At 41.8% G+C, this 12870-nt stretch overlaps 1 protein-coding gene across 2 annotated transcripts in view; it reads left to right on the top strand.

Annotated features, from left to right (window-relative positions):
- The window catches only part of LOC117323558 (alpha-actinin, sarcomeric-like), a 34150-nt gene extending 27441 nt beyond the window's left edge, over positions 1-6709 (top strand). For both annotated transcript variants that reach the window (XM_033878845.1, XM_033878843.1), the window contains exons 21-23: positions 569-727; positions 4472-4630; positions 4878-6709. In XM_033878845.1, the coding sequence (XP_033734736.1) occupies positions 569-727; positions 4472-4630; positions 4878-5036 (477 nt within the window). In that variant the 3' untranslated portion in view covers positions 5037-6709. The remainder of the gene's footprint in view (positions 1-568; positions 728-4471; positions 4631-4877) is intronic.
- Positions 6710-12870: the final 6161 nt, after the last annotated feature.

Genomic DNA, 12870 nt, shown 5'->3' with positions numbered 1-12870 from the left:
ATTGCGATTTGAGACCAATCGGAAAACAACATGGCCGACAGGCAGCCATCTCGGATTTTGACAATTGAAGTTTGTTACCACTATTTCTGAGAAAATACTGAAGGGATCTTTCTCAAATTTCATATGAAGGTTCCCCTTGGTGCCTAGTTATGCATATTGCGTTTTGAGACCAATCGGAAAACAACATGGCCGACAGACCGCCATCTTGGATTTTAACAATTGAAGTTTGTTATCTCTATTTCTCAAAGTACTGAATGGATCTTTCTCAAATTTCATAAGTAGGTTCCCCTTGGTCCCTTGTATTGCATTTTTGGACAAGTCTGTCCTGAAAACAACCTGGCAAACAAACAGCCATTATCGTTAAATCTCAAATTTCTAATATAGCTAGGATTCCCTTGTTTGAAAAGTACTGGAGGGATGTCTCAATTTGCACAGATTAGTAAAATGAAGGGAAAAGTAGAGAAAAGATCAATCTGACATGGAACCTATGAAGATCATTCAATGGTGGGCGCCAAGATCCCTCTGGGATCTCTTGTTAAATGTGATATGTTATGCATGTTTCCTGCAGATTTTGACAAGAGATTCTAAGGGAATCAGCGAAGAACAGATGAACGAGTTCCGTATGTCATTTAACCACTTTGACAAGGAAAGGAGCAGGAGGCTTTCACCCAAGGAGTTCAAGGCTTGCCTCGTCAGTCTTGGTTACAACATCCGTGAGGATAAGCAGGTCAGTGTGGGGCAGGGTATGTTAGGGGACGGGGCATAGGAGGCAGTGTGAGATAGGGCATAGTAGGGGTCAGTGTGGGACAAGGTATGTTAGGGGACGGGGCATAGGAGGCAGTGTGAGATAGGGCATGGTAGGGGTTAGTGTGGGACAAGGTATGTTAGGGGACGGGGCATAGGAGGCAGTGTGAGATAGGGCATGGTAGGGGTTAGTGTGGGGCAGGGTATGTTAGGGGACGGGGCATAGGAGGCAGTGTGAGATAGGGCATGGTAGGGGTTAGTGTGGGACAAGGTATGTTAGGGGACGGGGCATAGGAGGCAGTGTGAGATAGGGCATGGTAGGGGTTAGTGTGGGACAAGGTATGTTAGGGGACGGGGCATAGGAGGCAGTGTGAGATAGGGCATGGTAGGGGTTAGTGTGGGACAAGGTATGTTAGGGGACGGGGCATAGGAGGCAGTGTGAGATAGGGCATGGTAGGGGTTAGTGTGGGACAAGGTATGTTAGGGGACGGGGCATAGGAGGCAGTGTGAGATAGGGCATAGTAGGGGTCAGTGTGGGACAAGGTATGTTAGGGGACGGGGCATAGGAGGCAGTGTGAGATAGGGCATAGTAGGGGTCAGTGTGGGACAAGGTATTGTAGGGGTCAGTGTGGGAAAAATGAGATCTGACTCTTGGGTTTGAAGGAATTGTATATTTGACATATGAAATTGCTTAAACTCCAGGGTCAACTGGATGCCTTGGGGTATGGTCGGGTCAGTTTGAGACAGGGTATGGTCTGGTCAGTTTGAGACAGGGTATGGTCAGGTCAGTTTGAGACAGGGTATGGTCAGGTCAGTTTGAGCCAGGGTATGGTCGGGTCAGTTTGAGACAGGGTATGGTCGGGTCAGTTTGTGACAGGGTATGGTCGGGTCAGTTTGTGACAGGGTATGGTCGGGTCAGTTTGTGACAGGGATATTGTTGGGTCAGTTTGAGACAGGGTATGGTCGGGTCAGTTTAAGACAGGGTATGGTCGGGTCAGTTTGAGACAGGGTATGGTCGGGTCAGTTTGAGACAGGGATATTGTCAGGTCAGTTTGAGACAGGGTATGGTCTGGTCAGTTTGAGACAGGGTATGGTCTGGTCAGTTTGAAACAGGGTATTGTCAGGTCAGTTTGAGACAGGGATATTGTCGGGTCAGTTTGAGACAGGGTATGGTCGGGTCAGTTTGAGACAGGGTATGGTCAGGTCAGTTTGAGACAGGGTATGGTCGGGTCAGTTTGAGACAGGGTATGGTCGGGTCAGTTTGAGACAGGGATATTGTCAGGTCAGTTTGAGACAGGGTATGGTCGGGTCAGTTTGAGACAGGGTATGGTCTGGTCAGTTTGAGACAGGGTATGGTCTGGTCAGTTTGAGACAGGGTATTGTCAGGTCAGTTTGAGACAGGGATATTGTTGGGTCAGTTTGAGACAGGGTATGGTCAGGTCAGTTTAAGACAGGGTATGGTCAGGTCAGTTTAAGACAGGGTATGGTCGGGTCAGTTTGAGACAGGGTATGGTCGGGTCAGTTTGAGACAGGGTATGGTCGGGTCAGTTTAAGACAGGGTATGGTCGGGTCAGTTTGAGACAGGGTATGGTCTGGTCAGTTTGAAACAGGGTATTGTCAGGTCAGTTTGAGACAGGGATATTGTCGGGTCAGTTTGAGACAGGGTATGGTCGGGTCAGTTTAAGACAGGGTATGGTCGGGTCAGTTTGAGACAGGGTATGGTCGGGTCAGTTTGAGACAGGGTATGGTCGGGTCAGTTTGAGACAGGGATATTGTCAGGTCAGTTTGAGACAGGGTATGGTCGGGTCAGTTTGAGACAGGGTATGGTCTGGTCAGTTTGAGACAGGGTATGGTCTGGTCAGTTTGAGACAGGGTATTGTCAGGTCAGTTTGAGACAGGGATATTGTTGGGTCAGTTTGAGACAGGGTATGGTCAGGTCAGTTTAAGACAGGGTATGGTCAGGTCAGTTTAAGACAGGGTATGGTCGGGTCAGTTTGAGACAGGGTATGGTCGGGTCAGTTTGAGACAGGGTATGGTCGGGTCAGTTTAAGACAGGGTATGGTCGGGTCAGTTTGAGACAGGGTATGGAAGGGTCAGTTTGAGACAGGGTATGGAAGGGTCAGTTTGAGACAGGGTATGGAAGGGTCAGTTTGAGACAGGGTATGGAAGGGTCAGTTTGAGACAGGGTATGGTCAGGTCAGTTTGAGACAGGGTATGGTCAGGTCAGTTTGAGACAGGGTATGGTCGGGTCAGTTTGAGACAGGGTATGGTCGGGTCAGTTTGAGACAGGGTATGGTCGGGTCAGTTTGAGACAGGAATTGTCAGGTCAGTTTGAGACAGGGTATGGCAGGAACAATGTAGGACATGGCATGGTCGGGTCAGTTTGTGACAGGGTATGGTCAGGTCAGTTTGAGACATGGTATGGTCGGGTCAGTTTGAGACAGGGTATGGTCAGGTCAGTTTGAGACAGGGTATGGTCGGGTCAGTTTGAGACAGGGTATGGTCAGGTCAGTTTGAGACAGGGTATGGTCGGGTCAGTTTGAGACAGGGAATTGTCAGGTCAGTTTGAGACAGGGTATGGCAGGAACAATGTAGGACATGGCATGGTCGGGTCAGTTTGTGACAGGGTATGGTCAGGTCAGTTTGAGACAGGGTATGGTCGGGTCAGTTTGAGACAGGGTATGGTCGGGTCAGTTTGAGACAGGGTATTGCAGGAACAATGTAGGACATGGTATGGTCGGGTCAGTTTGAGACAGGGTATGGTCGGGTCAGTTTGAGACAGGGTATGGTCGGGTCAGTTTAAGACAGGGTATGGCAGGAACAATGTAGGACATGGTATGGTCGGGTCAGTTTGTGACAGGGTATGGTCAGGTCAGTTTGAGACAGGGTATTGTCAGGTCAGTTTGAGACAGGGATATTGTTGGGTCAGTTTGAGACAGGGTATGGTCGGGTCAGTTTGTGACAGGGTATGGTCAGGTCAGTTTGAGACAGGGTATTGTCAGGTCAGTTTGAGACAGGGTATGGTCAGGTCAGTTTGAGACAGGGTATGGTCGGGTCAGTTTAAGACAGGGTATTGTCAGGTCAGTTTGAGACAGGGTATGGTCGGGTCAGTTTAAGACAGGGTATGGTCGAGTCAGTTTGAGACAGGGTATGGTCGGGTCAGTTTGAGACAGGGTGTGGTCGGGTCAGTTTGAGACAGGGTATGGTCAGGTCAGTTTAAGACAGGGTATGGTCGGGTCAGTTTGAGACGGTATGGTCGGGTCAGTTTGAGACAGGGTATGATCAGGTCAGTTTGAGACAGGGATATTGTTGGGTCAGTTTGAGTCAGGGTATGGTCAGGTCAGTTTAAGACAGGGTATGGTCAGGTCAGTTTGAGACGGATATTGTTGGGTCAGTTTGAGACAGGGTATGGAAGGGGTCAGTTTGAGACAGGGTATGGTCGGGTCAGTTTGAGACAGGGATATTGTTGGGTCAGTTTGAGACAGGGTATGGTCTGGTCAGTTTGAGACAGGGTATGGTCTGGTCAGTTTGAGACAGGGTATGGTTGGGTCAGTTTGAAACAGGGTATGGTCGGATCAGTTTGAGACAGGGTATGGTCGGGTCGGATCAGTTTGAGACAGGGTATGGTTAGTGCAATGTAGAACAGGATGCGATAGGGTCAGTGTGGGACATTAATATCATGTTTGAAGGATACACAGTGATGTAATCATGCACGGTTTGTTTACAGGGAGAAACTGACTTCAATAGAATTATGTCGATAGTGGACCCGAACCAATGCCAGTACATCACATTTGATGCCTTCCTCGACTTCATGACACGCGAGACTGCTGACACAGACACAGCTGAGCAAGTGATGAAGTCATTCAAAATTCTGGCTGCAGACAAGGTAACATTTACCAAGTATGGTACACAGGGAAATGTCAGAAAAATATAATAATTTATATACATAAGTTATCATGATGCAACAAAATAACAAGGGAGAATCATTGAAATTTTATGATATTGACATAATGGGTTATGTTTGATATTAGTGCCAGTAAAGAGAATTTAAAGGAATGATGATTAGTTTGATGTATAAAAGAAAGCAAAAAGAGAACAAAAAAAACCTCTACAATGTTGCTTTGCATTTGCAGCCATTCATCACTGCCCAAATCCTTCGCCAAGAGCTTCCTCCCGACCAGGCTGAGTACTGTATCCAGAGGATGGCTCCCTACACTGGCAGGGACGGCATACCCGGCGCCCTCGACTACATGTCATTCTCAACAGCCTTATATGGAGAAAGTGACCTTTGAGAGCTTTGTGTTGACCTCAAATAACACAGAATCATTGACCTTCCATGCCGGACGTGCAGCATAGATATGTCCACTTATACAGCTGACGGCTAGCGCCATCCTCATTATTACGTCTTTTTTATACAAAGAGAAGTTTGTATGCTGTTGTTGATGCGCAGGATGTACTAGAATTTTTATGGCATATTTGTTAACAAAAGTACATTTTTTAACGAAATTTCTACTCTGGCAGATCATGGGGATGTAGAGTAGATATATATATATATATAGGGAAACAGTATTTTTGCTGCACGTCTAGCACCTGTCAGGGGTCGAGATGTTCGCCCGTGGGACAATTGTGTGCCGAGTGCGACGAGACAAGAGCTGGCAACCCACGCCAGCATTTGTACAAACCAAAATACAAACCCTTTATCTATGCATGGCATTCATAGAGGAAATGCGGTTATGATTGAGCAATAGAGTGTAAAATGTGTGAATGAACAGCCGATACAGCTATTCCCTACTACACAATATCCTGGACCTGGAGTGGCACCACCTGCCTGGAAAGGTTCCCTCACTGCTTGGAGTATAATCAAAAAATTTTATGGTGGAGTACTTAACGGAAAAAAAATTTACGAATGTATCTAGGTGTAGGGACTTTTCCATGACAGGCTGGTGTGATATTTGCAATGATGATAATGATGAAATTCACTGCCAGCAGATGTGACCTTGAGAATGTTGAAACCTGTGAATGTTAGCAGAGAGAATGCAACAAAGGGAGGCAAATCTCTTCCTGTTTTCTGTTCAAGTATGCAGGGAATTTTCGTGTAGATATATAGACAGTAGAATCTTTATTTGAATTATTTCCATTTCTTATATTTATTCCACAAGATATAAGTAAATTATAATCGGGGCAGTGTCACAGACCTCAAAAAATGAATACTAGCAGCAATCAAAGTAAACATGCAAGTGTTTTATTTGTATAGTTGTACCAACAGTGTTGATCTATCCTGATATCTGGGTAGTGAACATTGTTTTTATTATTTATATATATTGAATGTTACACAAGAACAAGGGGCATGGATTCACTTGACTGATATGCCAAGGTCTGTGCCCTTTGACCTGTGACATTGCTGTGGCCTTTGCCCTTTGACCTGTGACACTGACTCCGTGCTAGCAGATGTTTGGGATGTTATCTGTGAACTTGTTACCCTGTATTTACTTGAGAAAATCTTATTTAATTGATGTGTTATATATAATATAAGCCTCTACAGGTCAACAACAGATTCATAGTCTTCTGCAGTTTTTCTATCAACTGGCATTGAACATTGTGGTTTTCTATGGGTGAACTGACAGATACTGCTTTTAACTTTTTATACTCGTTTTTATAGAATGCCAAAATTACTACTATATTATCAATAGTCCTACAATTTATTTTCTTTGCCTGCAAATTGTTATGTTATTTTCTAAGAAACTTTTTGTTAACCACTAACCAGTAAGATAAAAAAAAAGAAATATGATGGGGAGTATAAGAGGACAATTATACATAATTTACATTGTCATATTTAATGAACAGCATAGGTAGGAGCCACAGATGAAGATCCACCAGCATTTGTAGCCTGTACTGGAATAAATAAAATACAGATCATGGTCCTGGTTTATACTTCAGATTCCATTAAAGATTTCTACCCAACGGAGCTTGAGTTTTCTTGTGATTTCATGTAATCTAGATATATCCAGATTTGTTGCAACGTGTATTAAAAGATCATGCAATAACTGGTTCAGTGGCAGATATTGTGTCAACTTTTCAATTTTCCAGAAGGGTCCGACTGTTAGCCTCCAATATCGTTGGGAAAATATGTTGGGTTTTACCAACTTCTACTTCAAGTGTCTGCCGGATGGGATTTGTCAAATTCCATCTTATCTCATATTGTCTTTGTCTCTCTATTAACGTGGCGTGTACAAGAGAAATAAGAAAACAAATCTGAAATGAAAACGAACGTTAGTTATGAAAACATGGGTTGAACAACCCCTTTTCAGAAAGTTATGAAAAGCTTTAAAATAAAAAATACCTTACAGAAGATCCCAATGAATATGAACACTGAATATGTTTTACAGAGTCGAGAGATAAAGATGTATCCATCATAAATACATTTATCAGACTTCTCATTGAAACTGCCTGTTGTCGTCGATCGTTCAGCTGGGAATTAGAATTCCCGTTAGTGAAGGGAGATAACTCTTGCACTGCTTAGTTTACTGCAAATGTTTACACTGCACAGGTTGAGATTTAGTCGTGTGGCATATACACAGTCCGCCATCGAAATATTTTTCAGAGCATTCCATACTGGAAAACTGACTTACCTTTATCAGTTATTAGGTAACTGTCAACGTTTTAATTCTGCAAGCGCACCGGGCCACAGTTGACCTATCTCAAGTGTCAAACTGGTAGTAGACGTGAGAACATTTCCTAACTGGTAGTAGACGTGAGAACATTTACTGACTGGTAGTAGACGTGAGAACATTTACTAACTGGCAGTAGACGTGAGAACATTTACTGACTGGTAGTAGACGTGAGAACATTTACTGACTGGTAGTAGACGTGAGAACATTTACTGACTGGTAGTAGACTCGAGAACATTTACTGACTGGTAGTAGACGTGAGAACATTTCTAACTGGTAGTAGACGTGAGAACATTTACTGACTGGTAGTAGACGCGAGAACATTTACTAACTGGTAGTAAGACGTGAGAACATTTACTAACTGGTAGTAAGACGTGAGAACATTTACTAACTGGTAGTAGACGTGAGAACATTTACTGACTGGTAGTAGACGTGAGAACATTTACTAACTGGTAGTAGACGTGAGAACATTTACTAACTGGTAGTAGACGTGAGAACATTTACTAACTGGTAGTAGACGTGAGAACATTTACTGACTGGTAGTAGACGTGAGAACATTTACTAACTGGTAGTAGACGTGAGAACATTTACTAACTGGTAGTAGACGTACAACAGTTATATTGGCACCGCTATAAATGAATTGTAAAGAAAACTTACACTGTCTCCGACTCCACGGAGATTTTGTATTAATTCTCAAGCGATGGACAGCCGGTTGGAATTGTGTGCATGTCCCGTTTAGGAGGGGTACATTTTACTTTCAAATCTCGGGACACGAAAAATACTGCGCTGTCGAGATGCGTTAGAGGTGGATGCTGGACATCATAATAAATGTCTAAGAACATTGTCTACTATTTAGTCACCAGAGAAAGGTGTCACAAGAATATCTATAATTTATTGCAGCTGTGAATGTGAAGAGTCGCAAGCTTGATTCCAGGAAAATACTGAACAGGTTTGTCTATAGGACGCGTACTACCAATGTCGACACGACCGGTGTTACGGAATTCCTGTAGATATTCGGGTTTTAACCACGCTTCAGATCGGTATAATAACATAATAGTTATGAACTTGTAGAATATCATGTTTGTATTCTTGTCGACGAGAATTGACCATTACACTGGACCCGTCTCAAAAAAGACGAATACGCACAACGATTTCATAATCTGTCAAAAAAAAAAAAAATCGTATACCATCTTTCCATAACTTTTCATACCACCATGTGCAATACTACTAGTGTTCAACAACTTGCCGGGTTTATCGACCCCTCAACAGTTGGGGCCTTGTCATGTTTAAGCGGGGTCTCAATGTAGTAGTTGGTGACTACCTCATTGAACAACATACGGGAGGTATGTCGCCGTGTCTTTGCCCAAGGGCACAATTTCTGCTTACCAACAAACCCCAACCGATACGGGTAGGGAGCGTCGGATCTTCACCTGAGCCGTTTTCGTTTTTGCGGTCCAAATGGTTAGACCAGTTGGACCGGTGTTGTTTGTTTATAAAATAAAAATGGACCTGATGATTTTATATTGTTTTCAGACGAGCCTTGACAAAGACTTACAAAGCCTGTATTAACATTTACAGGTCAGTCAAGATATATGTTTTAAATAAACGACAACAGGCCCCCTAACCAACTGCTCAGTCCCGGGGGTTCAACGGCAATTGCGTTCACATCTTTATTAAAATTTAAAACAAAGTATGAAGACAGCCATATCTGTTTGTAAATCCACAAAGTTATAGTTCTCCGATAATCCTCTGGTCATCATAGGAGTAAGATTATAGCCGGAGGATGGCTATACTCCAAAGATTGGGTCCTTTAATCCGGATGCCAATCTACTTGTTAATCTGGATTACTATAAAACTAGACATTATCAACCTTATTAGCCCTCGAGGGTCTCGCTGAGGGAGGAACCTGTGGTACTCGGAGAAAACCCCTCGTGGTCGGGCCACAAGCGCTTGCATAGGAAATGGGAACTAAAAAAAATATATCAGTGGTATGTGTACTGTGTAAAACTGAAGTACTTTCCACAGTACACATTACCACTGCCATATCATTTTTTTAAATTCATATTTCCTATGCAAGCGCCTGTGGGTCGGGTAGGTGACGCCATACATTATCACGTCCGATCGGGGAACCTCAGTCGCTAGGTGAGATGCGAGTGCGCTACCACTGCGCCACCCGACCATCTTGGTAATCCGGATTACTTTGAAATTATGTTCTTTAATCCGGATTGCTACAGCAATAAATATGTGTCCATTAGTTGCGAGTTGTAGAAAAATACAAATGTCCGTTAATCCGGATGACCATTATTAAATATGTGTGAACGTTAATATGGAATAACCTGCTGACTTAAAAGATAGATTAATAAATAAATAAGAGCACAAGAACTTTTACTGTGGGAGGAGACTTGATCGAGTATCCCGAGAAAACCAACGTAGTCGGACAGGTAACGTCCGTACCTTTCCCCTTTTCATTGGGGAATGGACGCCCGACTGCCTAAATAAAATGCTTGTGCACAATCCCTGCACCATCCGACCATCCATATCTTATAACTCAATTGATGCAATTTCTGTTTGTTAATCAGAGAGAGGATTTTAACCATTTCTTCATATTTATTAATCTGACGGATCACTGTAAATTATACATTCCTTAATCTAAAGGATTATAAAAACATTGTCTTTCCTATTAATCCTTAATATGTTCCTTAATCCAGATACTTTTCCTGACAGTACGTGTCCATTTATCCGGATGGATGTTAATTCGATTGCCATCAAGGTTTAGGATTATTTTGTAACAGCCAAGGTCATTTGAAGGACGTGCTGGGTTTTGGAGGTGGAGGAAAGCCGGAATACTCGGAGAAAAACCAACGGCCTACGGTCAGTATCAGGCAACTGCCCCACGTGGGTTTCGAACTCGCGATCCAGAGATGGAGGACTAGTGATAAAGTGTCAGGACACCTTAACCACTATCGGTACCTATTAATCCGGATGAAGGATTAATATTTCTAGTTTTGTTTGTCAACACATAGAAATATTTAAAAAATATATATATATATATAAAAGAAGAGAGAAATGATTACGGCATAATACATATACATGCAGTTCATAGTCTAAATCAAAGAATCAATATACTGTAAGGTAGAATGAAAGGTGTAGATTAATTGTTTACCAAGCAACCATACTTTATATCCCTAATGGTATCTCGATGTGTGGACGGTCGAGTAAAGCCACTACAGGTCAAAGCGGGAGAACTCTAACAAGAAAGTGTACGCACAAAATATATATATATAATGTGATTCGGGCTAATATAATTACATATGTCAAAATCTGTTTGAGTGTATTTTAATGTATTGCTGAGTAAATAGATATATTGTAGCATTATAGTCTATAAATAAGTCATTACCTCCATGTAGTAATAGCTGCAGGTTAAATGGTATTAGATCATCTTGTTTACATAACTACTTCAAACAATGGTTGGCATCCTCAATAGGATGTCAACATTGACAGTGGCGGTCATCTATTAAATCTGATATAGGAACAGGTCATTATATTTAAAGTGCTACATTTATTCCTTAATCTGGCATGCAGGATGTTAAAACTTCGGTTTCCAATAGAGTAATTTAGCCTGGACTTGCGTACGACTATAAATGTATGATTATATACTTGGTTCGAAACACTGCCTAATACCTAATATCTATGTTGGATAGAAGTTAGAGAATACTATTATAAATTGGTTCGGTGCAGGCGCGGATCTAGCAATTTGAAAGGGGGGGGGGGGGGGGGGGGTCGGGGGCAGGGAGGTCCAGTAAGTTAGTGGTACTGCGAGCGCCGTAGGCGCGAGACGAATTTTTTTTGGCGAGGGGTCTGGGGGCCAAATTTCGAAGAATGAAATGATTATAGCAAATTTTGCAATCTTTCGGGGATTCGATTTTCTATAGCTGATATCATCACGGACTGATATTATAACTTGTGTGTTTTCTGAGATTAGGGGAGGTAACAAAGAATATCAATGGCTGAGTTTGTTGGTGATTTTATAGAAAAGTTGTATCCCCCCACCCCAACCACCATCACCCCATCCAGAACGACGACGAGTAAGTGGTTCTAACCCGCTTTCAGTGTATAGTGAATTACTTCTAGCAAAAGATGCCAAGATAGTAAATCGGTAATTATTCTAGCAGTTTCTAGCCCCCCCAATATTCCAATAATTGAAGAATGAATGACATAGGTTTTAATTAAAGTTTATCTTTTTAATTGATACATTTTTGCATATGTTGTCTGTGTGGGTACTCAGTTTACAATCAGCCTCTAAAGTAACTCATTTGTGTTTATATTAACCTGGACATTCTACACTGAATACATTGTTGAATATTATATCGATGGCATAGTCATGCACAGTGCTTGAAATAAGTAAAGCTTCTGTTTTCAATGGATAGTATTTTACCAGCCATTTTTCTACACAATTTTGAACTTTAAAGAGGCTTACCCGCAGACGGACCGGTAAACGGCACATCTCCGATCACTAAATAAACTTCAGTACACGTTTCTATGTGACAAAATTGGAGGCTTTCCGACTTTATTTCTTGAAAACAATTACAGAATATGTATTTAAAAGACGATTAAAACTCAACCTGAGAGGGAAATGTATGGAATATAACGGCAAATCTTCTTTGTAAATCGCCGCTGCCTTTGAAGTTATCACTGTGCGGCACTGTGCACGTGCTTGTTTCTTTGATGTGTCAATCAAATTAGACTTATTGCAGGTTGCGATTAAATAAATAATATTTAAAAATGAGGTTTTAATATCACTTTTCAGCGTTTTATAAGGAAAATAAAATGAAAAACTCAACAATTCCAACAATCTGTCATGTGTAAAAAATCTTTTTCTATTAGCCAATTTTTCTGATCTCTGCGGGCAAGCCTCTTTAAGTACTGTAGGTCGTTGTTAAGTTTCAATTGCCAAGTATATTGCCAAGTATTTAACCAATCTGTACACTTCAGTCCATTTTGCGACACACGGTCGAACGCTATATTACAAAAACAAAACAATTTTTTTTTTTATCTACATATTTATTTTTTTTCTTCAAAATTTTTACATAAAGTATGATGTTCAGGTTGAAACCCAGATTGGTAATTATGTCTTTTTGTGAATTTTCAAGTACGCTGTAAATGCTTATTTTGATCTGTTACAACTAAACGTTCAAAAACATTTCCGATAGTACTAAGAAGTGCTATTGTCCATAGTTAGTAGAAACGTGATTATCACCCTTTTTAAATGATGACATAACCAATGCTAATAACCACTAGCTGTTTTGGAAAGATACCGGTATCCAAAGAAGATCTGAATATTACAGACAATGGATAACCTATACAGTCTCCATTATTTTACACATTCGTTATTTATTAATAGATACAGATTTAGGCAGTAAGTACTATGTCGTGCGGTTGAAATTGTATGCCGATTTTA

Source organism: Pecten maximus, chromosome 3, assembly GCF_902652985.1.
Source record: "Pecten maximus chromosome 3, xPecMax1.1, whole genome shotgun sequence".
Taxonomy (NCBI): Eukaryota; Metazoa; Mollusca; class Bivalvia; order Pectinida; family Pectinidae; genus Pecten; species Pecten maximus.
The sequence above is the reverse complement of the archived record's forward strand: the minus strand, read 5'-3'. Positions and strand labels throughout refer to the sequence as shown.